Source organism: Mustelus asterias, unplaced genomic scaffold (assembly GCF_964213995.1).
Source record: "Mustelus asterias unplaced genomic scaffold, sMusAst1.hap1.1 HAP1_SCAFFOLD_244, whole genome shotgun sequence".
NCBI classification, from domain to species: domain Eukaryota; kingdom Metazoa; phylum Chordata; class Chondrichthyes; order Carcharhiniformes; family Triakidae; genus Mustelus; species Mustelus asterias.
Genome location: NW_027590215.1, coordinates 194,900 through 218,519, shown reverse-complemented (window position 1 = coordinate 218,519; position 23,620 = coordinate 194,900). Strand labels below are relative to the sequence as shown.

General features: G+C 45.5%; 1 protein-coding gene across 1 annotated transcript in view; it reads left to right on the top strand.

The window, feature by feature from the left end:
- The window catches only part of LOC144485908 (uncharacterized), a 95,055-nt gene that overhangs the window by 32,114 nt on the left and 39,321 nt on the right, over positions 1-23,620 (top strand). The window contains exon 7 of the mRNA XM_078203975.1: positions 13,233-13,424. Coding sequence (XP_078060101.1) covers positions 13,233-13,424 — 192 coding nt within the window. The remainder of the gene's footprint in view (positions 1-13,232; positions 13,425-23,620) is intronic.

Here is a 23,620-nt window from a genome sequence, read left to right as displayed (position 1 = left end):
ACCAAAGATGCTGTCAGACCTGCTGAGATCTTCCAGCATTTTCTGTTTTCGTTTCAGATTCCAGCATCCGCAGTATTTTACTTTTATGATAATTTGATTTGGTCTGATTGGAATCCCCACGACCCTCCCGCAAAACAGAGGGAGTGGTGGCAAAGGGAGAAAAAGGATAAGGATGATAAAGTCTGGGTTCTGATTCTCCGAGCCCATGTAGAATCAACAAAATGAGTGAACCAGTTTATAAAGAATAGAAGTTACCCATCCCTAACAAAAACTGATCAAATTAAAATAATTAGGTTGATGAATATAACAAAAAAATTAATGGATGAAGTTTAACATCAAGTTTGTTTGTTGTTAGGGAAGTTTTTAAAACTTGTGTAAAGTGATGTAATTGTGTGCCAAGTTTTTGCTGCTCACTCCCCACCCCTTTAGGTTCTGTAGAAAAGTTAACCCTTTCAGCAGACAATTGATTTGTTTTTAAATCACCCGAAAACTCATGTCTATCTTAGTTCATAATTGAAGATTTATGGGAATTGGCTAAGATGGGCTTTCAGCATTTTTAAAGTATAAAAAAGTGGTCTTGAGAAGCCAATTTGGTAGAGAGAGGTGGAGGGAGATATGTTTACAGAGAGGTGTTGAGAGCTGTTGGTTTTACAAGTTATCCACGTTTTCGGAGCCATCACGTCATGTCCTGGTCTGAGAGGGATGGAGAGAAGTCTGTTCAATTGTTAAAGTTAAACTTTCTCTATTAACTGTTAATCGACACTTTGCTTTTTATCTTTCTGACTTGTTACATTTTTAATGGTTAACAAACTTTCTGATTTCACCATTTAAAGCTTTCTTTCTTGCCACATGGTTAAGTCACTGGAACCTGGTGTGATTTACGATTAGGGAGGTTATTGTAAACAAGAGAACCCTCATAAATCTTCATTCACATAAATCAAAGTTCTTACAAATGGAATGTTATCTTTTATTACGAGAGAAATTGAACAGAGAAGTAAAGATGTTCTGCTTCAGTTATACAGGGCGTTGCTGAGACTGCATCTTGAACACTGAGTGCAGCTTTGTCTCCTATTTAAGAAATGATACAAATGCATTGAAAGTGGTTCAGAGCAGGTTTAATAGATTGCTTCCCAATTCTTGACCCTCACGGGATGAATTTTGTCTGATTTTCTTTGTTTTCAGCTTTGATAAAGGGTCATCCTGACTCCAAATGTTGCCTCCATTCTCTCTTTACAGATGCTGTCAGACTTGCTGAGATTGTCCAGCATTTCCTGTGTCTGTTTCAGATTCCAGCAACAGCAGAATTTTGCCTTCATACCAATTATTTTGGATAAGGACATCAAAAGTATTGGGTGTAGAACGAGAATGTGGAACTCAACACAAAAAGATCAGCCATGATCTAAATAAATGGTGGAGCAGACTCAAAGGGCCAAATGGCTACTTCTGCTCTGATGTTGAATGTTGGTCACAAATTCCTGAGGATTGTGTAACAAGGCTGGAAGATTCGCCTTGCTTGTGTTAGTGGGAAAATGTCCAGGAGAAGCATCACTGTGAAGGACAGTTCTGGGATTAAAGGTTGCCAGACTGGAAAAGGAAATAAACACTCGGGGAGTGAAGAATCACTTTGGACTGGTTTTTGGAAAATTTTGGAGACAGAGTAAAATATAACCGTTGAGTGGGATATTTGATTGTGTTAAGAGTAAAAGGGCAAAGTTCAATTTTACAGTTTAAGGGCAATGTTCCCTACAAAGAACAGTATTTAGTCATTGTTGCTTCCAGTTTGTTGGAATAAATGTCAAAAAACTTGAAGTTTTGTCATGTGATTCTTTAATTTATTCACTGGGTTTAAATTCACTTTTTAAATTATTGAATGTCACAGAAATTCTAACAGTTCATTTAAAGCCACAAGTTTCGATTCCCATTTGAGCCTGGGGCACCTTTCTGTCTCTCTATTGCTCGTGTTAATGACAGCCAGGCGACGGAGCTGAGGGCTGAATTTAGCTGAGAATAATGGGGCCTACGCCCCAGTTGGGAAACTGCCATGGGTGTCGCACTAATAGAGAGACAGGAAGGTGCTGGAGGACTGAGTGGGAAATGGGCCTCCAACCAATTGTTATATCGGTCACTCAGAGCTAAAGAGAAACCCGTCTCTTTAAATACATAAACAGGGAAAAGGCTGCACTGAAATCTGTCCCTTTTAACTTGCACAGAAGCAGGAGGCTGAGATTGACAGGCTGCAGGAGGAGTCCATTCAGCCCATTGTGCCTCTGCTATCTCTTTGAAAGGACTCTGATTCATCCAACTGCTCTGTTCTTTCCCCACAGCCCTGCAAATTCTTCCCTTTCAAGTCTTTAACGTTTGGAAAGATTCTATTGAATCTGCTTTCAGGCAGATCAGAACACCTCGCTGTGTCAAAAATATAAAATATAATCTCATCTCCCCCTCTGGCTCCTTTGCCAATTACCTTAGAGGGATCACTTTCTGTTAAAGAGCCTGCCAACCCCTCTCACCCACTTTCCCTAAAGTGCATCAATATAATCAGAAAAAAATCCAGAAAAATCAAATATTTTTACTGATAAAAGTTTATTAATGAAACAGAACATGGTTAAAACAAACAGAAAATGACTTGAGGATCAAAGACAACCAGAGTAAAAGGATGTTCACAATGTTCTGGACACAAATGGTTTCTCTTTAATTCATCTGTAGCCTGTTCCCTGCCCTCTTTGTGGAACACCTCCGCTCAGTCCACAAGCATCACCCTGACCTTCCACTTGCTTGCCATTAGAATTCAGCACCTTGCTCTCACACTCACATTTCTGTCCTCGGCCTGCTGCAATGTTCCGGAGAAGCCCAACACAAGCTGGACAAACAGCCCCTCATCTTCCGATGAGGCACTTTACAGCCTCCTGGACTCAACATCGAATTCAACAACTTCACACCCTGAACTCTCTCCTCCATTTTGATGGTTTTTTTTGCTGAGTGCCAGTCTGTATCTTGTTTTCATGTTTTTTTGCTTCCAGACAGAGCTGTCATTTATTCTGCCATTAACACTTACTCTGGACCAATGATTTGTTTCTTTACCACAACCATTACCTCTCCCTTTGCCTTTTGTTCCAGCATATTTTTGTCATTTAATCTCACCCACCCTCTAACCAATCCCTGACTTTCCCTTTTGTTCTACCTGCCCCTCCCCTCTTTCTCACCAGCATCAAACCCATCACATTTCTCCCTCGCTTTCGTTCTCAAGTAGAGTTACATTGGACATAAAAGGTTATCTCTGTTTCTCTCTCCAGAGATGCTACCAGACTGGCTGTGATTTTCTAGTTTTTTCTGTATTTATTTTAGATCGACCAGTAGTCGTAGGAAAAAACACTATTTATGATCAAGGATAAAATAAATGTCCTTCATTAGTTTTGTGGATCATTTCAGTGGAAATGTGCTCTCCCAGGTTCAAAGAGCATCAGCCCACTGGAGGCAAAGTTGTGAGACTGGCCAGTCCAGCAGAAAGAAACCCTCCAACCCTCCCACTTCACCAACTGTCCGAATGAACATGGTTCAGTCCTGGATGTGACTAACAGCAGCAATAACAGCAGAATCCAACCCCTGTCATCACTTGTGAACTCACTGGTGTCTCTGTAGGTGGGATAACTGAGTGAATGCATTCCCACACACACAGCAGGTGAATGGCCTCTCCCCTGTGTGAACTCGCTGGTGTACCCGCAGTGTGAACGATGTTTTAAATCTCTTTGAGCAGTGAGAGCAGCTGAATGCTCTCTCCTCAGTGTGAATGCGCTGGTGGGACACCAGTTCTCCAGAGCTTTCGAAGCCACTTCCACAGTCAGAACATTTAAAGGATCTATCCTGCGTGTGAGTGACATTGTGTCTCAGCAGGCTGGATAACTGAATGTATCCCTTCCCACACCCGGAGCAGGTGAATGGCCTCTCCCCGGTGTGAACTGCCTGGTGTTTCCGCAGGTTGTATGACATTCTAAATCTCTTTGTGCAGACAGAGCAGCTGAACGGTCTCTCAGTGTGAATGCGCTGGTGGATCATCAGTTCCCGAGAGCTTTTCAAGCCACTCCCACAGTCAGAACATTTAAAGGGTCTCACATTGGTGTGCGTGAACTTGTGTCTCAGCAGGTGGGATGAATGAATGAATCCCTTCCCACACACAGAGCAGGTGAACGGTTTCTCCCCGGTGTGAATTCGCTGGTGCGTTAGCAGGTCGGATGAATTTCTAAACCTCTTTGTGCAGTGAGAGCAGCTGAACGGTCTCTCCTCAGTGTGACTGCGCTGGTGGGACTTCAGATCTCCAGCGAGTTTGAAGTTGTTCCCACAGTTGGAGCATTTAAAGGGTCTCTCATTGCTGTGAGTGACTTTGTGTGCGCGCAGACTGGATAAATGAGTGAATTCCTTCTCACACACAGAGCAGGTAAATGGTCTCTCACCAGTGTGAATTCGTTGGTGTATCCGCAGTTTGGATGACATTTTAAACCTCTTTGTGCAGTGAGAGCAGCTGAATGATCTCTCCTCAGTGTGAATGCGCTGGCGGGATACCAGTTCACCAGAGCTTTTGAATCTGCTCCCACAGTCAGAGCATTTAACGGGTCTCTCCTGGGTGTGAGTGACTTTGTGTGCACATCGGCTGGATAAATGAGCGAATCCCTTCCCACAGTCAGAGCACCTGAATGGCCTCTCCCCTGTGTGAACTCGTTGGTGTCTCTGCAGATTAGGTAAGTGAGTGAATCGCTTCCCACACACAAAGCAGGTGAATGGCCTCTCCCCAGTGTGACTGCGTTGATGAATTTCCAGCTGAGATGGGGATATGAATCCCTTCCCACAGTCTCCACATTTCCACGGTTTCTCCATGGTGCTGATGTCCTTGTAACTCTCCAGGTTAAACAATCAGTTAAATCTCACACAGAACACACGTTCAGTCTCTCCCCGCTGTGAATGCTGCAATGTATTTTCAGGCTGTGTAACTGGTTAAAGCTCTTTCCACAGTCATTACACTGGAATGCGCTCACTTGGGTGTGGGCATGTTTCAGTGCTTTTCCACTCTCACTCATGCTTAAAATCTTTTGAAGATGACAGAACAGAGATTCAAAGGTAGATGATATTCAGGTTCTATCAAATTGAGTGACTTTGTCAGTTCTTGACATGACGTTTGGCTTGAGATTTTTGACTGTAAATCCTCACCTCCTGATAGCCTGTAATATAAATTTACGATACATCACAGTTAGTATAAGATAGAAATTCAGAACACATCATTTTAGTTTGTATAACGCATTCTTTCCTCGCTTATTCCCCAAAAGCTGTAAATCTCCATCCCACACACTCTCCCTCCATTCTCACTCTGCTGTATCTAATATTCACCCTCCCAATTCTCCTGAAGGTGCTGATTCAGGCTGATTGACAGATCCATGCTCACTGCTTCCTGTCCTGGACACAGAGAGCTGAAAATCTCCATGCGGCTGCCAGACAGATATATGTCTAAACGACTGAACTAAAAATGTATAGAATATACAGACTGGATTCACTTCCTTTCCCTTCAGTTGCTGCAAGTCAGCAATTTTCCCCCAGAATGAGAAAAGAAATGGAAAGGAGGAAACATTGATTTCCTCCCAGATGTTGCCCAGAGGAGGAAGTTTCACTCTGAAGCTCATTGGCCAACTTCCGCATTGTGACATCACAACGGAGCCCTGCCTGAATCAGCCAATAGGAATCACTCTGTTCCGCGGTGACGTCTCTGGGTTCCAGTGCGCAGGCTCGGGCGCGCAAACCTGGGAGCCCCGCCCCCACCCATTGTTCCCCTCCCCCTGCACCTCATCGAGCCAAGGTTTCCAGGCAACCGGCTGGCGGCTCCGGCCAGAGCGAGAAGCCGCTCGGTGATCTCCCCCTCCCCCCTCTCTCTCCGGCGGCTGCTGCTCCAAAAAGAGATCGAGAGCGACCGCTGGCGGCAGCCGCACTGCGCCTGCTCCGGACAGCTCGGCTCAGCAGCGCTCTCTGCGCCTGCTCCGGACAGCTCGGCTCAGCAGCGCTCTCTGCGCCTGCTCCGGACAGCTCGGCTCAGCAGCGCTCTCTGCGCCTGCTCCGGACAGCTCGGCTCAGCAGCGCTCTCTGCGCCTGCGTGCTGGGCTGCCAGCTGAGGGAGTGGGGGAGGGGACTTTGCAAAATCTTCCCATCATTTTCTTCCAAGTCCCGCAGTTTGATTTGAAACAGAACAGCTTCTGTTTGTAGCTTCACCACAGACTCAAACATCACACACAAACTCAAACTTCACACACAGACTCAAACTTCACACACAGACTCAAACTTCACACACAGACTCAAACTTCACACACAAACTCAAACTTCACCACAGACTCAAACTTCACCACAGACTCAAACTTCACACACAGACTCAAACTTCACCACAGACTCAAACTTCACCACAGACTCAAACTTCACCACAGACTCAAACTTCACCACAGACTCAAACTTCACCACAGACTCAAACTTCACACACAGACTCCAACTTCACCACAGACTCAAACTTCACACACAGACTCAAACTTCACCACAGACTCCAACTTCACCACAGACTCAAACTTCACACACAGACTCAAACTTCACACACAGACTCAAACTTCACCACAGACTCAAACTTCACACACAGACTCAAACTTCACCACAGACCCAAACACCACACACAGACTCAAACTTCACACACAGACTCAAACTTCACCACAGACTCAAACTTCACACACAGACTCAAACTTCACCACAGACTCAAACTTCACCACAGACTCAAACTTCACACGCAGACTCAAACTTCACCACAGACTCAAACTTCACTACAGACTCAAACTTCACACACAGACTCAAACTTCACCACAGACTCAAACTTCACCACAGACTCAAACATCACACACAGACTCAAACTTCACACACAGACTCAAACTTCACCACAGACTCAAACTTCACCACAGACTCAAACTTCACACACAGACTCAAACTTCACACACAGACTCAAACTTCACACACAGACTCCAACTTCACCACAGACTCAAACTTCACACACAGACTCAAACTTCACCACAGACTCAAACTTCACCACAGACTCAAACTTCACCACAGACTCAAACTTCACACACAGACTCAAACTTCACACACAGACTCAAACTTCACCACAGACTCAAACTTCACCACAGACTCAAACTTCACACACAGACTCAAACTTCACCACAGACTCAAACTTCACTACAGACTCAAACTTCACCACAGACTCAAACTTCACACACAGACTCAAACTTCACACACAGACTCAAACTTCACACACAGACTCCAACTTCACCACAGACTCAAACTTCACACACAGACTCCAACCTCACCACAGACTCAAACTTCACCACAGACTCAAACTTCACACACAGACTCAAACTTCACACACAGACTCAAACTTCACCACAGACTCAAACTTCACACACAGACTCAAACTTCACCACAGACTCAAACTTCACACACAGACTCAAACTTCATCCTCTGGACAACATCTGCCCCTGGGAATTACAGAGACAGAGAAATTCTCTGGAACTGGAATTAGAGCTAAATATAGTGAGGGGAAAATGTTTGTGATTTTGTGGAACCTGTTTTTATTGTCTGAGTTTTTAAAGTGTAATTTATCTTGTCTATTCAAATACCGTTTCTCTCTTTGCATGATTTAGTGATGCTGATTTTAGATAAATTTCTGAAGTAAAAGTTTTTAAAATGTGAAACAGTGTCCTTTAATATTCCATTGGACTTTTCTGGAAATATGTTTACTTTTTAGGTTAATAACGACAGACATATGTCTTGTGTTGATAGAAGGTACATCTTGGTATATTTTTGTTTCAGTAATAAGATTCATGTATTGTTAGTTTTATTCTTGTTACATAATATAAAATCACAGAATCCCGACAGTACAGAAGGATGCCATTCAGCCCATCGAGCCTGCACTGACAACAATCCCACCCAAGCCCTATCCCCGTCACCCCAAATATTTACCATGCAAATTCCCCTGGAACTAGGGTCAATTTAGCATGGCCAATCAACCCAACCCGTACATCTTTGGAGTGTGGGGGTAAACCGGAGCACCCGGAGGAAACCCATGCAGACACGTGGAGAATGTGCAAACTCCACACAGACAGTGACCCAAACCAGGAATCAAACCCGGGTCCCTGGAGCTGTGAGGCCACAGTGCTAACCACTGTGCTACCGTGCTGCCCTGCATATGTAGCTTTGTTATACATTTCCAGTCAAAGTGACATTCCAGTTCAGAAGGAATCAATTTGAAATCTTGAGTCCATGTCAACTGTTTTTTGGAGAAATTCACTCAGTCCCATTCACCCTCTCTATCCCCTTAACCCTGCATATTAACTTCCTCATTGTCCATTTGATCTTATTTTGAACGCATTCGCCTTCACTTCCACCATCCTTACCGACCTCTTGCTGTCTAAATAAAGGTTTCTCAAATCCCCCTCCCACCATCTGTCTCATTAAGAAATGCTATACTGTCTACCACACATTTTTAGTCCAGTTATATGACCACAGAAATGAGACTTGTCCATCCTGAATTTCTATCCTGTACTGACAGTGATGATTTTTGTAAACCTCTTTTCAGAATAACAGAGGAGGAGGATTTACAGATTGAAATCTCAAAGCAAATATCAAGAATAATTGTTTGATTATTGGGACCAGAATATCATCGGCATTTGAGTCCAGGAGAAATGTTTCTCTCTTCTATCTGCTTCATAAGATTTTGAACATTGGTGTGACTGGAAAAGCAACGAGACACATGCAGCTAGACATTATACAGCCTGAAAGAACATCACCGTTTACAAAGGAGAGACCGTACACAAAGTCTGTGTGTGGACAACTCAGGAACCTAGAGAGACACAAAGACACTCACAACATGGAAAAACTGTGGAGACTGTGGAAAGGGATTCAGATTCCCGTCGGAGCTGGAAATTCACACTGGGGAGAGACTGTTCACTTCCACTAAATGTGCAAAGGGATTTACTAATTCATCCGACTTAATGACACACCAGTGAGTTCACACAGGGGAGAGGCCGTTCACCTGCTTAGAGTGTGGGAAGGAGTTCTCTTGGTCCTCCAATCTCCGGATACACCAGCGAGTTCACACTAGGGAGAGGCCATTCACCTGCTCTGAGTGTGGAAAGGGATTCTCTCTCTCTTACAACCTACAGATACACTACGGCGAGACCGTTCATCTGCTCTGAGTGGGAAAGCATTCACTACTTCATCTGACCTGCTGAGACACGAGCGAGTTCACACAGGGGAGAGGCCATTCAGCTGTCTAGAGTGTGAGATGAGATTTAATCGATTATCTCACTTGCAGACACACCAGCGAGTTCACAACAGGGAGAGGCTGTTCAACTGAGTGAGAAAGCATTCATTGATTCAGCCAACCTTCTGACACACCCGTGTCTTCATGCTGGGGAGAGGCCATTCACTGGGTCTGTGCAGGATGGCATTCACTCAGTTATCCAATCTGTTCAGATACCAGCGAGTCCACAAGTGATGACAGGGACTGGATTCTGCTGTTATTGCTGCTGTTATTCACATCCAGAACTGAACCATGTTCACTCTGACAGTTTTATTTTTATTCAGTGTGGGACATGGGTGTCGCTGGTCAGCATTTATTGCCCACCTCTCGTTGCCCTTGAGAGGGCAGTTGAGTGTCAGTCACATTGCTGTGGCTCTTGAGTCATCGTCGGCCAGACCAGGTAAGGATGGCAGATTTCCTTCCCTAAAGGACATTAGTGAACCAGATGGGTTTTCCGGTAGGCGTGGCCCATGTTTGTTTAAAAAGTCAAAACTGGAAGGGTAAGAACTGTAAAAGGGCAGCTGGACTGTTCCTCTTTGAGTCACAGTGAGACATTTCTAATTAAACACACAGAGGGAATTCCCTAAGTTTTGACATGTTCATTCAAAAAGATTGCAAATAATTTGATTCAGAAAAAACAACCATGGGTTATTTGATTATTGTGGATACTGAAAACTCAATAGTTTCATGGTCATCAGTAGATTCTTAATTCTAGATATTTTTTATTGAAGTCAAATTCCACCATCTGTCATGGTGGGATTTGAACCTGGGTGCCCAGAACATTAGCTGAGTTTCTTGATTAATAGTCTAGCGATAGTACCACTGGGCCATCGCCTCCCCAAAGTGGGACGGTCGGAGGGTTTCTTTCTGCTGGACTGACCGGTCTCATGACTTTGCTTCCAGTGGGCTGATGCTCTTTGAGCTGCTCCGCCATTCAATATGATCATGGCTGTTATTAATATGTGCAGCAAATTGTAATATTCTAAATAGGATATTCAGATGGTGATACATTTTCATTTCTTCCTGAGGAAGAGGTTTGTGTCTATCTGATCATTCATGTTTTAGAAATAAATTTTTAGTTTGAGAATTAGTATTTTTTAACGAAAGATAAATGAAAAACCTGGGTTGAGAATCTGACAAAAACACCTGAGGGAACTCGCAGTCTCAAGGCGTGGCCCATGTTTGTTTAAAAAGTCAAAACTGGAAGGGCAAGAACTGTAAAAGGGCAGCTGGACTGTTCCTCTTTGAGTCACAGTGAGACATTTCTAATTAAATACACAGAGGGAATTCCCTAAGTTTTGACATGTTCATTCAAAAAGATTGCAAATAATTTGATTCAGAAAAAACAACCATGGGTTATTTGATTATTGTGGATACTGAAAATTACATTTCTGGATTGTGAAAAGCAGCTGGAAGTAGCACAATTAAGGCAAGATTTGGGACATTTAGATCTTTACTGACCAGAATGTAGCAACGAATGCTGTAAAAAGGGGGCTGGGCTCAGCCTCTTCAGCTGGAGATCTGGAGACATTGGGTCGGACACTTAATGTCCTGTCTTTATTAGTGAGGTGACTTCTTCTCGCAGACTCAGGGTTACATGTTTGGTTTTGAAACTACAAGTTAATTAATTTAAACATCTATTGGATATGCTAACTGGTCTCCGTTACCATGGAGCTAAGTGATTCAGAGTGGAACCTTGGTTGGAATTCTGGGTGTTTCTCACAGAAACCAGGCAGTCTGCAGTGAGCTTGCAAACCGTCAGCTGTGGGACCAGAAGCTGTGAACCAGCTGTGGGAGCGGGAGCTGTGAGCTGTGAGCCAGCTGTGGAAGTGGGAGCTGTGAGCTGTGAGCCGTGAGCCAGCTGTGGAAGTGGGAGCGGGAACTGTGAACCAGCTGTGGAAGTGGGAGCTGTGAGCCAGCTGTGGGAGCGGGAGCTGTGAGCCGCGAGCCAGCTGTGGGAGTGGGAGCTGTGAGCTGTGAGCCAGCTGTGGGAGTGGGAGCTGTGAGCCGCGAGCCAGCTGTGGGAGTGGGAGCTGTGAGCTGTGAGCCAGCTGTGGGAGTGGGAGCTGTGAGCCGCGAGCCAGCTGTGGGAGTGGGAGCTGTGAGCTGTGAGCCAGCTGTGGGAGTGGGAGCTGTGAGCCGCGAGCCAGCTGTGGGAGCGGGAGCTGTGAGCTAGCTGTGGGAGTGGGAGCTGTGAGCCAGCTGTGGGAGTGGGAGCTGTGAGCCAGCTGTGGGAGCGGTAGCTATGAGCCAGCTGTGGGAGTGGGAGCTGTGAGCCGTGAGCCAGCTGTGGGAGCGGGAGCTGTGAGCCAGCTGTGGGAGCGGAAGCTGTGAACCAGCTGTGGGCGCGGGAGCTGTGAACCAGCTGTGGGAGCGGGAGCTGTGAACCAGCTGAGGGAGCGGGAGCTGTGAACCAGCTGTGGGAGCGGAAGCTGTGAACCAGCTGTGGGAGCGGGAGCTGTGAGCCAGCTGTGGGAGCGGGAGCTGTGAGCCGTGAGCCAGCTGTGGGAGTGGGAGCTGTGAGCCAGCTGTGGGAGCGGAAGCTGTGAACCAGCTGTGGGACCGGGAGCTGTGAACCAGCTGTGGGAGCGGGAGCTGTGAACCAGCTGAGGGAGCGGGAGCTGTGAACCAGCCGTGGGAGCGGGAGCTGTGAACCAGCTGTGGGACCAGGAGCTGTGAACCAGCTGTGGGACCGGGAGCTGTGAACCAGCTGTGGGACCGGGAGCTGTGAACCAGCTGTGGAAGCGGGAGCTGTGAACCAGCTGTGGAAGCGGGAGCTGTGAACCAGCTGTGGGAGTGGGAGCTGTGAACCAGCTGTGGGAGTGGGAGCTGTGAACCAGCTGTGGGACCGGGAGCTGTGAACCAACTGTGGGACCGGGAGCTGTGAACCAGCTGTGGGACCAGAAGCCGAGGAGGTCATTAGGAATCATGGGTGTTCCCAATGTTTAAATCCCCCAACAAGAAGGCAATGAAGTCCATGCTTGAATTGAGGAGTCCATGTTTTGAGTAAATTTTGAAATCTCAAAGGAAAGTTGGAGAGTTGTTTAGTCGAAAGCTAATAGAAGGATCCTCATGAAATCTTGGAGTCTGGAGAATAGCTGGAATACTGAGGAGAATTAAAGTGAATTCTGGGAGCTTTAACATACCTTTGGGATTGTCTCAGGAACAGAAGTGAATGAACATTCAAGATATTAAGTATAAGGGCACTCTTGTCGAGGAGTAAGGGTTTAAAAAGTACAAAAAAGGAAAAATGCTGCAAAATCTCAGCAAGTCTGGCAGCATCTGTAGAGAGTGAAAACAGAGTTCATGTTTTGAGTTAGAACTGAGTTTACAGCATAAATCTTTACAAAATATAATTAATTGAGCTGGTTTTTAATATTCTGTTTATATTCAGTGAAGTTTGATTTTGTTTAAAAACCTGGAATCTTGTGATGGGTGTTTGGATTTCTCACTGAACGTTAATGTTCTCGACCCGAATTATAACAACACACACAATATTTCAAAACAATTTGGAAAATAAAACCATTATGGTCTTTATTTTGTACAAAGTATTACATTATAAGACACCCCTCATCGAGGATCTACAATAATTTCTCAGCTTGAGCAGCAGTGAAACAATCAGATAAATGAATAAAAATTGTACTAATTGTCATCCCTTCTGAATCAGGAGGACTATCCCCAGCACAGAGGGTCATTTGGAATTTTTCCCACAGACCAATTAACAGGGATTATACTCTCCAACCATCTCTGAAGTGAATTCTTTATATGAATCGTCCAGGCCAGTGCAGTTATCAACTTGCAGTTTGGCTGATCAGCTCAGATTTTCTGCAGCAATTCATCGATCACCGTGTGATTCCTTTCACAGAGTCCATCACTGAAAGGACTTTCAGCTGCTGTGTTCCTGACCAGAATGTTCATGTTTTCACCCGTCTCAAAACTCATCATTCAGAAACTGAGCTGGTGCCACAGCTCCAGCCCCAAGGGCCAAAGGAAGGTTCACTGTTGGGATGTGATGGCATCCTCCAATAATTTTTATACATTGTACACTTTGTCTTTTGTATGAGTCTCGTATACTCTTCATCAACTGCTCCTGCATCTTGAAGCAGGGCTTTTAATCTTTGGCAAGTAGTGTGAACAAATTGTCTGTGTAGTTTTAATATAATTTGCATCTTTCCCTTCTGATTTTTATCAAAGCTATCATTATTCCTTCTCAAACATTCAGGTTGGAAACGTCAGGTATTTTTAAACATTCTCTGTTACCACGTTATAATCCTGACCGCCTTATGGTGAAGGAGAAAACTTGGTATAGATTTATTCACAGAGTGAAACATTACAGGTATATAACTCCTAATACCATTCCATGCTCTGTCAGTAAGTGTCTATATGTGCTCATGTAAACATCTAATCAATGTCCACTGCTTGTATATATTTAACCCCAAATTATACAATTAACACCCACAGGCAGAGTATTTAAAAGGTCTCTAATCGGTGTGACTGCCATAATATCTCAGCAGGTTGGATGACTCAGTGAATCCTTTCCTACACTCAGAGCAGGTGAACAGCCTCTCTCCTCCGTGTGAACTTGCTTGTGTTTCCGCAGGCTGGAAGAATCAGCAAATCCCTTCCCACATTCAGAGCAGGTGAAAGGCTTCTCCCCAGTGTGAACTCGACGGTGTGTCCGCAGACTGGACGACTCAGTGAATCCTTTCCCACACACACAGCAGGTGAATGGCCTCTCCCCGGTGTGAACTCGCCGGTGTTTCCAGAGGCTGGAGGAATCAGTGAATCCTTTCCCACACTCAGTGCAACTGAATGGTCTCTCTCCAGAGTGAATTCGCTGGTGTGTCAGCAGACTAGTGGACCTAGTAAATCCCTTCCCACACACAGAGCAGGGGAATGGCCTCTCTCCAGTGTGAACTGCCTGGTGTCGCAGCAAGGTTAATAACTGAGTGAATTCCTTCCCACACACGGAGCAGGTGAATGACCTCTCCCCAGTGTGAACTGCCTGGTGGTTCTGCAGGATAGATGATGCACTGAATCCCTTCCCACACACGGTGCAGGTGAACGGCCTCTCCCCGGTGTGGACTCGTTGATGCATCAGCAGGTGGGCTGACCGAGTGAATCCTTTCCCACAGACTGAGCAGGTGAATGGTCTCTCCCCAGTGTGAACTCGCTCGTGCTTCCGCAGGGTGGATGAATCACTGAATCTCTTCCCACACACAGAGCAGGAGAAAGGCCTCTCCCCGGTGTGAACTTGCTTGTGCTTCCGCAGGCTGGATAAATCGCTGAATCTCTTCTCACACACAGAGCAGGAGAATGGCCTCTCCCCAGTGTGAACGCGCTTGTGTGTCAGAAAGTTGGATGAATGAGTGAATCCCTTCCCACACTCGGAGCAGGTGAATGGCCTCTCTCCAGTGTGAATCCGCCAATGAATCTGTAGCACTGATAAGGATTTGAATCCCTTCCCACAGTCAGAACAGGTGAATGGCCTCTCCTCAGTGTGAACCCGTTTGTGTTTCAATAAGTTGGATGAATTACTGAATCCCCTCCCACATTTGAAACAGATGAATGGTTTCTCCCCTGTGTGACTCCGTCGATGAATCTCCAGCTCTGATGGGTATCTGAATTTCTTCCCACAGTCCCCACATTTCCACAGTTTCTCCATGACGTAGGTGTCCTTGTGTCTCTCCAGGTTCGATGATCAGTTGAAGCCTCGTTCACACACACACAACACGTGTACTGTTTCTCCTCACTGTGAATGGTGTGATATTCTTTCAGGCTGTGTAACTGGTTAAAGCTCTTTCCAGAGTCAGTTCACTGAAGCACTCACTCGGCTGTGTGTGTGTGTGTGTCTCGGTGCTTTTCCAGTTACGCCATTGCTTTATATCTTTTGGGATTTATGTCTGCAAATCGCCTCCTGATATTCTGTAAAAGAAGTTCATGAAAGTTGTCATTTGGTGCAGAATAGAAATTCAAAACCAAAAATTCTAGTTTCTATGGAATCTTCTTTCCTCTATAATTCCTCAAAAATCCATCCAGACACATTGGCTGAAATTTTACTGGCACGTCTGCCTCGGAATTGGGGCAGGTGAGGTTTGCAGAATGGCATTCTCCGACGGGATCCTACGAGCCTCGGGTTGGCGTGCTGGTAAAATTCCAGCAATTTTCGCCATTTTCATTCTGTTGTCCCAAATATCAGCCAAACAATGTGGATGTGGAAGATGTGGAAGTGTTGGAAAGGGTGCAAAGGGGATTTACCAGGATGTTGCCTGGTATGGTGGGAAAATCGTATGAGGAAAGGCTGAGGGGCTTGAGGTTGTTTTCGTTAGAGAGAAGAAGGTTAAGAGGTGACTTAATAGAGGCACACAAGATGATCAGAGGATTAGATAGGGTGGATAGTGAGAGCCTTTTTCCACGGATGGTGTTGGCTAGCATGAGGGGACATAGCTTTAAATTGAGGGGTGAGAGATATAGGACAGACGTTAGAGGTAGGTTCTTTACTCAGAGAGTAGTAAGGGCATGGAATGCCCTGCCTGCAGCAGTGGTGGACTCGTCAACATTGAGAGCGTTCAAGTGGTTATTGGATAAACATATGGATGATATTGGAATAGTGTAGATTAGAGGGGCTTTAGATTGGTACCACTGGTCGGCGCAACATCGAGGGCCGAAGGGCCTGTACTGCGCTGTAATGTTCTATGTTCTAATTATAAGAACTTAAGAACTAGGAGCAGGAGTAGGCCACTGAACCTCTCGAGCTGCTCTGCCATTCAATAAGATCATGGCTGATCTTTTCATGGACTTAGCTCCACTTACCCACCCGCTCACCATAACCCTTAATTCATTTACTGTTTTAAAAAAATGATAGTGAAGGGAATGATTCATTCTAATCGACAGCTTCAAATATACGTGAAAATCTTAACACGCAGTCCGCTGAAATATATATTATATCTCATGTGAATATATATAACTGGGTTAAAGTCCAACAGCTTTGTTTGGTATCATGAACTTTCGGAGCACTGCTTCTTCATCAGGTGAGACACATGATGAAGGAGCAGCGCTCCGAAAACTGGTGATTCCAAATGAACCTGTTGGATTTTAATCTGGTGTGGTGAGACTTCTTACTGTGCCCACCCCAGTCCAACACCAGCATCTCCACATCATGTATATAACTGGATGAAAAATGTGTGCTCTACCATACTCTATTTTTTAATTAGCAATACAGCTTCAGGGGACATTATTTAGAAAGCGATAATCTGCTTCTCTGCCTAAGACGATCGTGGAAGCAGTGGTAACTTATTTCAAAACGAAACAGGTGGATATTTGAAGCAAATAAACTTCCACAAGTACAGCTATTTAGGGAGGAATGGAGCTGACTAGATTGCTCGATGAAGCATTGGGAAGGACTGGAATTGCTGAATCTTTTCGCAAGGGCCCTAAAGATATCAGTACTATATTAAAATGTAGAAATAACAGTAAACATTTTTACAGAACCATAAATAATATGTCTAATATGTACCACAACAACACCAGGTATATCTGTGTGCTATATTAATTTACTGTCCCCTTAAATGTCAGCCATCCACTGGGGAAACCACCCCTATACTTGTGAACATTAGGAAAGAGACCATCCTTTTAGCCAGACAAATAAATGTGTCAAGCTGGAGGAGCAAAGGATGTCAATGTCTTTAAGACGGAGATAGACCTGGGCCAACCTTTCCAGAGTCTGCAGCCTCCCTGGATTCACTTCCTTTCCCTTCAGTTGCTGCAAGTCCCCAATTTCCCCCAGAATGAGAAAAGAAATGGAAAGTGTTTTACTCACAGATGTTGGACAGGGGAGAAATTTGTAATGTGTGAAGCTCAATCTTCAGAAAGAGGGAAGCAGCCGCTTGACCAGCTCCACGTTCAGACAATCAGGATGACCCGTGCAGCCATTGGCACAAAACCCGCCACTGATTGGCTGGATGATCAGAGTTCTTCCGGTCCTCCAGCTCTTGCCATTGGTCAATGAAGACAATAGGCAGCGAAACCCGAGCCCACGTGGGGCCGGAGACACTTTGACCTCCGAACGCGTGGAGCTGTTGTCCAATCCGCAATGTTGTCTTTTTCCTCCAATGGGAGACTGAGCGTTGGGAACGTCTACGCTAGAATCAGCCAATAGGAATCAGTCTGCTCTGCCATGACGTCGTGGGGTTCCAGTGCGCAGGCCCAGGCGCGCGGACACGCCCCCTCCCATTGTTCCACCTCCCATTGTTTCCATTCCCCCTGTGCTTCCTCGAGCCAAGGTTTCCAGGCAACCGGCTCCGGCCAGAGCGAGAAGCCGCTCGGTGATCTCCCCCTCCCCCCTCGCTCTCCGGCGGCTGCTGCTTCAAAAAGAGATCGAGAGCGATCGCTGGCGGCAGCCGCACTGCGCCTGCTCCGGACAACTCGGCTCAGCAGCGCTCTCTGCGCCTGCTCCAGACAGCTCGGCTCAGCAGCGCTCTCTGCGCCTGCGTGCTGGGCTGCCAGCTGAGGGAGTGGGGGAGGGGACTTTGCAAAATCTTCCCATCATTTTCTTCCAAGTCCCGCAGTTTGATTTGAAACAGAACAGCTTCTGTTTGTAGCTTCACCACAGACTCAAACTTCACACACAGACTCAAACTTCACCACAGACTCAAACTTCACACACAGACTCAAACTTCACCACAGACTCAAACTTCACCACAGACTCCAACTTCACACACAGACTCAAACTTCACCACAGACTCAAACTTCACACACACACTCAAACTTCACACACAGACTCAAACCTCCTCCTCTGGGCAACATCTGTGAGGAAAACACTTTCTTTCTCCCTCTGGGAAATACAGAGAGTTGTGGGACTCTGGAACTGGAATTAGAGCCAAATATGGTGAGGGGGAAAATGTTTGTGATTTTGTGGAACCTGTTTTATTGTCTGAGATATTTAAAGACAAATTTATCCTGTCTATTCATAGAACATAGAACATAGAACAATACAGCACAGAACAGGCCCTTCGGCCCACGATGTTGTGCCGAGCTTTATCTGAAACCAAGATCAAGCTATCCCACTCCCTATCATCCTGGTGTGCTCCATGTGCCTATCCAATAACCGCTTAAATGTTTCTAAAGTGTCTGACTCCACTATCACTGCAGGCAGTCCATTCCACACCCCAACCACTCTCTGCGTAAAGAACCTACCTCTGATATCCGTCCTGTATCTCCCACCACGAACCCTATAGTTATGCCCCCTTGTAATAGCTCCATCCACCCGAGGAAATAGTCTTTGAACGTTCACTCTATCTATCCCCTTCATCATTTTATACACCTCTATTAAGTCTCCCCTCAGCCTCCTCCGCTCCAGAGAGAACAGCCCTAGCTCCCTCAACCTTTCCTCATATGACCTACCCTCCAAACCAGGCAGCAACCTGGTAAATCTCCTCTGCACTCCTTCCAGCGCTTCCACATCCTTCCTATAGTGAGGTGACCAGAACTGCACACAATATTCCAAATGTGGTCTCACCAAGGTCCTGTACAGTTGCAGCATAACCCCACGGCTCTTAAACTCCAACCCCCTGTTAATAAATGCTAACACACTATAGGCCTTCTTCACAGCTCTATCCACTTGACTGGCAACCTTTAGAGATCTGTGGATATGGACCCCAAGATCTCTCTGTTCCTCCACAGTCTTCAGAACCCTACCTTTGACCCTGTAATCCACATTTAAATTAGTCCTACCAAAATGAATCACCTCACATTTATCAGGGTTAACTCCATTTGCCATTTTTCAGCCCAGCTTTGCATCCTATCTATGTCTCTTTGCAGCCTACAACAGCCCTCCACCTCATCCACTACTCCACCAATCTTGGTGTCATCAGCAAATTTACTGATCCACCCTTCAGCCCGCTCCTCTAAGTCATTAATAAAAATCACAAAGAGCAGAGGACCAAGCACTGATCCCTGCGGCACACCGCTAGCAACCTGCCTCCAATCCGAAAATTTTCCATCGACCACCACCCTCTGTCTTCGGTCAGACAGCCAGTTACCTATCCAATCGGCCAACTTTCCCTCTATCCCACACCTCCTCACTTTCATCATAAGCCGACCATGGGGGACCTTATCAAACGCCTTACTAAAATCCATGTATATGACATCAACTGCCCTACCTTCATCAACACACTTAGTTACCTCCTCAAAAAATTCTATCAAATTTGTGAGGCACGACTTGCCCTTCACGAATCCGTGCTGACTATCTCGGATTAATCCGCATCTTTCTAAATGGTCGTAAATCCCATCCCTAAGGACCCTTTCCATCAATTTACCAACCACCGAAGTAAGACTAACCGGTCTATAATTACCAGGGTCATTTCTATTCCCTTTCTTAAACAGAGGAACAACATTCGCCATTCTCCAGTCCTCTGGCACCATCCCCGTGGACAGCGAGGACCCAAAGATCAACGCCAAAGGCTCTGCAATCTCATCCCTTGCCTCCCAAAGAATCCTAGGATACATTTCATCAGGCCCAGGGGACTTATCGACCTTCAGTTTATTCAAAACTGCCAAGACATCCTCCCTCCGAACATCTATTTCCTCCAGCCTATTAGCCTGTAACACCTTCTCTTCCTCAAAAACATGGCCCCTCTCCTTGGTGAACACTGAAGAAAAGTATTCATTCATCACCTCGCCTATCTCTACTGACTCCATACACAAGTTCCCACTACTGTCCTTGACCGGCCCTAACCTCACCCTGGTCATTCTTTTATTCCTCACATAAGAGTAAAAAGCCTTGGGGTTTTCCTTGATCCGACCCGCCAAGGACTTCTCATGTCCCCTCCTAGCTCTCCTAAGCCCCTTTTTCAGCTCATTCCTTGCTAACTTGTAACCCTCAATCGAGCCATCTGAACCTTGTTTCCTCATCCCTACATAAGCTTCCCTCTTCCTTTCAAATACTGTTTGTCTGTTAATGCATGATTCATTGATGTTGATTTTAATTTGATTATTGCAAGATTTATTAGAAGGTGAAATCTTTCTCTTTGCTTTATTGCACTGGGTTTGTCTGGGAATGTTAATTTTAAGGTTATTGTACTCATAAGGATCATAACAACATTGATACATCTGGAGTTATTATAAGAACATAAGAACTAGGAGCAGGAGTGGGCCATCTGGCCCCTCGAGCCTGCTCCGCCATTCAATAAGATCGTGGCTGATTTTTTTGTGGGCTCAGCTCCACTTACCCGCCCGCTCCCCATAACCCTTAATTCCTTTACTGTTCAAAAATGTATCTATCCTTGCCTTAAAAACATTCAATGAGGTAGCCTCAACTGCTTCACTGGGCAGGGAATTACACAGATTCACAACCTTTGTGTGAAGAAGTTCCTCCTCAACTCAGTTGAGTTATAGAAGATCAGCCCTCATTCTTCGAAACTTTGAGAGAATAGAGGCCCAGTCTCCTCCGAGGAAACTTCCACCCTTCCAGGGATTTGTCGAATGAACCCTTGCTCCACTCCCTCTATTGCAAGTGTATCCTTCCTTTAGTAAGGAGACAAAAGCTCCACACAATACTCCAGGTAATGCAGGGAGAGTGTGGGACAGTTATTTACAGCTTTCGGGGAACAAGATAGAAATTAACAACTGCCAATTGTAGATTCTATCCTTAACTGACAGTGATGAAATTTATAACCTCTTTTACAGGATCTTCAAAGGGGGAGGATTTGCAGACACAAAATTCAAATCAAACATCAAGTGAAGAATTGACAGAGTCACTCGATTATCAGGATCTGAATATTATTAGCCTTTGAATCTAGAAGGAGAAATGTCTTTCTGTTCTGTTTGCTTCAGAAAGTTTTAAACATCAGTGTGACTGGAAAAGCAGCAAGATACAAACATCTGGGTGAGAGTGTTCCAGTGACAGTTACATAGTTTGAAAGACCATCACCATTTACACCAGGAAGAGATTGTACAGACGCTTTGTGTGGCCACCTCAGCTGAACAACAAACCTGGAGACAGGGACACCCGCACCATGGAGAAACCGTGGAAATGTGGGGATTGTGGGAAGGGATTCAAATCCCCGTCTCAGCTGGAAATTCATCGACGCAGTCACACTGGGGAGAGGCCGTTCACCTGCTCTGAGTGTGAGATGGGATTCAGTCGGTTATCTCACTTGCAGGCACACCCGCGAGTTCACACCGGGGAGAGGCCGTTCACCTGCTCTGATTGTGGAAAGGGATTCTCTCACTCCTCCAACCTGCGGATACACCAACGCGTTCACACTGGGGAGAGACCGTTCACCTGTACTGAGTGTGGGAAGGCATTCATTGACTCATCAAGCCTGCGGATACACCAACGAGTTCACACCAAAGAGAGGCCGTTTACCTGCTCCGAGTGTGGAAAGGGATTCAGTCGGTCATCCTTCCTGAAGGCACACCAGCGGATTCACACTGGGGAGTGGCCACCCACCTGCTCTGAGTGTGGGAAAGCATTCATTGATTCATCCAGCCTGCAGATACACCAGCGTCTTCACACTGCGGAGAGGACATTCACCTGCTCTGAGTGTGGGAAGAGATTCAGTCGGTCAACCTACCTGCGCAACCACCAGCGAGTTCACAAGTGATGACACGGGTTGGATTCTGCTGTTATTGCTGCTGTTAATCACACCCAGGACTGAACCATGTTCATTCTGACAGTTGGTGAAGTGGGAGGATCAGAAGATCCTGGATCAGAAGGTCCAGCTCTGCTGGATTGGTCTTTCTCACAACTTTGCTTCCAGTGGGCTGGGAGAGCACATTTCCACAAATGAGCCACACAAGCTGATGAAGGACATTTATTTTATCCTGGATAGTAAATCCTACTTCTCCTATCATTTCAAGTAGATCTAAAATAAATACAATTGTCTCTGTTCCATTGAGTCTACAGCACAGGGCCGGGCCAGTCGGCCCAATTGGTCTGTGTCAGTATTTATGCTCCACATGAGCCTCCACCCACCCCTCTTCATCTCCCCCCATCAGCATATCCTTCTATTCCTCTCTCCCTCATGTATGTATCTAGCTTCCCCTTCAATGTATTCATGCTGTTCACCTCAACCACTCGCTGTGGTCGTGAGTTCCACATTCTCACCACTCGCTGGTAAAGGTGTTTCTCATTAAATCCGTACTGGATCATTGAACCCCTTCATAATCTTGAAGACTTCCATCAGTCTTCAGTTTTCCAGAGAAAAGTAACACCGGTGTTTTCAGAGGGTTAAATGCTCTCAGTTCCGGGATTATTCTCATGGGGTAAACCGGTCAGTCCCATTGCCCCGTTCTATCCCTTTATCCTTTCAGTTCTATTTCCCGCAAGTGTCGGTCCATTTTCCTTGTTAAATCATTAATTGCCTCTGCTTCCACCACCCTCACAGGCAGTGAGTTCCAGCTCATTCCCCCTCATTGCATAAAACATCCCTTTCTCACATCCCCCTGCATCTCTCGCTAAGAATATATAAATCTGTGCATCTCATCCTTGCACCATCAGCTAATGGGAACAGCTTTTCCTTTTCACATTATTTAAACCTATTTTAATTTTGTACACCTCGAGCAAATCTCCCCTCCATCTCCTTTTCTCCAAGGAGAACAATCCCAGCTTCTCCAGCCTAGCTTGTGGATAAAATTCCTCATTCCTGGAACCATCCCGGTAAATCTCCTCTGCACCCTCTCCAGGACCCTCACATCCTTCCAAAGGTGTGGTGACCAGAACTGGGCTCAGTGTTCTGTTGTGGCCTCACCCAGAGCTTTAGAAACTATCAGTGTAACCTCCCTGCTTTTGTTCTCAATTCCTCTGCTTCTGAAGCCCGAGAACACAGTCTCCAAATGGGAATGGTCAACATTTTTGCTTGAACATAAAATACATTTTAACAACAGTTTGGCTGAAGAAGATTTTGACCAATGAAGGAAAGAGTTGTTGACACAAAAAGAAGCCATTTTGAACTTGCTCTCTCCAAAAGAGAATCCAGAATGTGAGATTCTGGGAAATGAAATTAAAAATGAAGCTGCAGCTACAACAGAGCAAGAAGAAGACATTTCAATGTGGAATTGACTGGAATATTCTCTCTGGATTTAAACAATGGAGGAACTGCAAACATGGAAGAAAGTAAAGTTCAAAACGTGCATTCTGAACAGACTGTTTTCAAAACTGAAGTTGAAAATTCACAGATGAACAGCAATGAGGACTCTCCTCTCGCAGGAGGAACTTTGCACGATAATTATTATAAGAAGAAAACTTTCAGA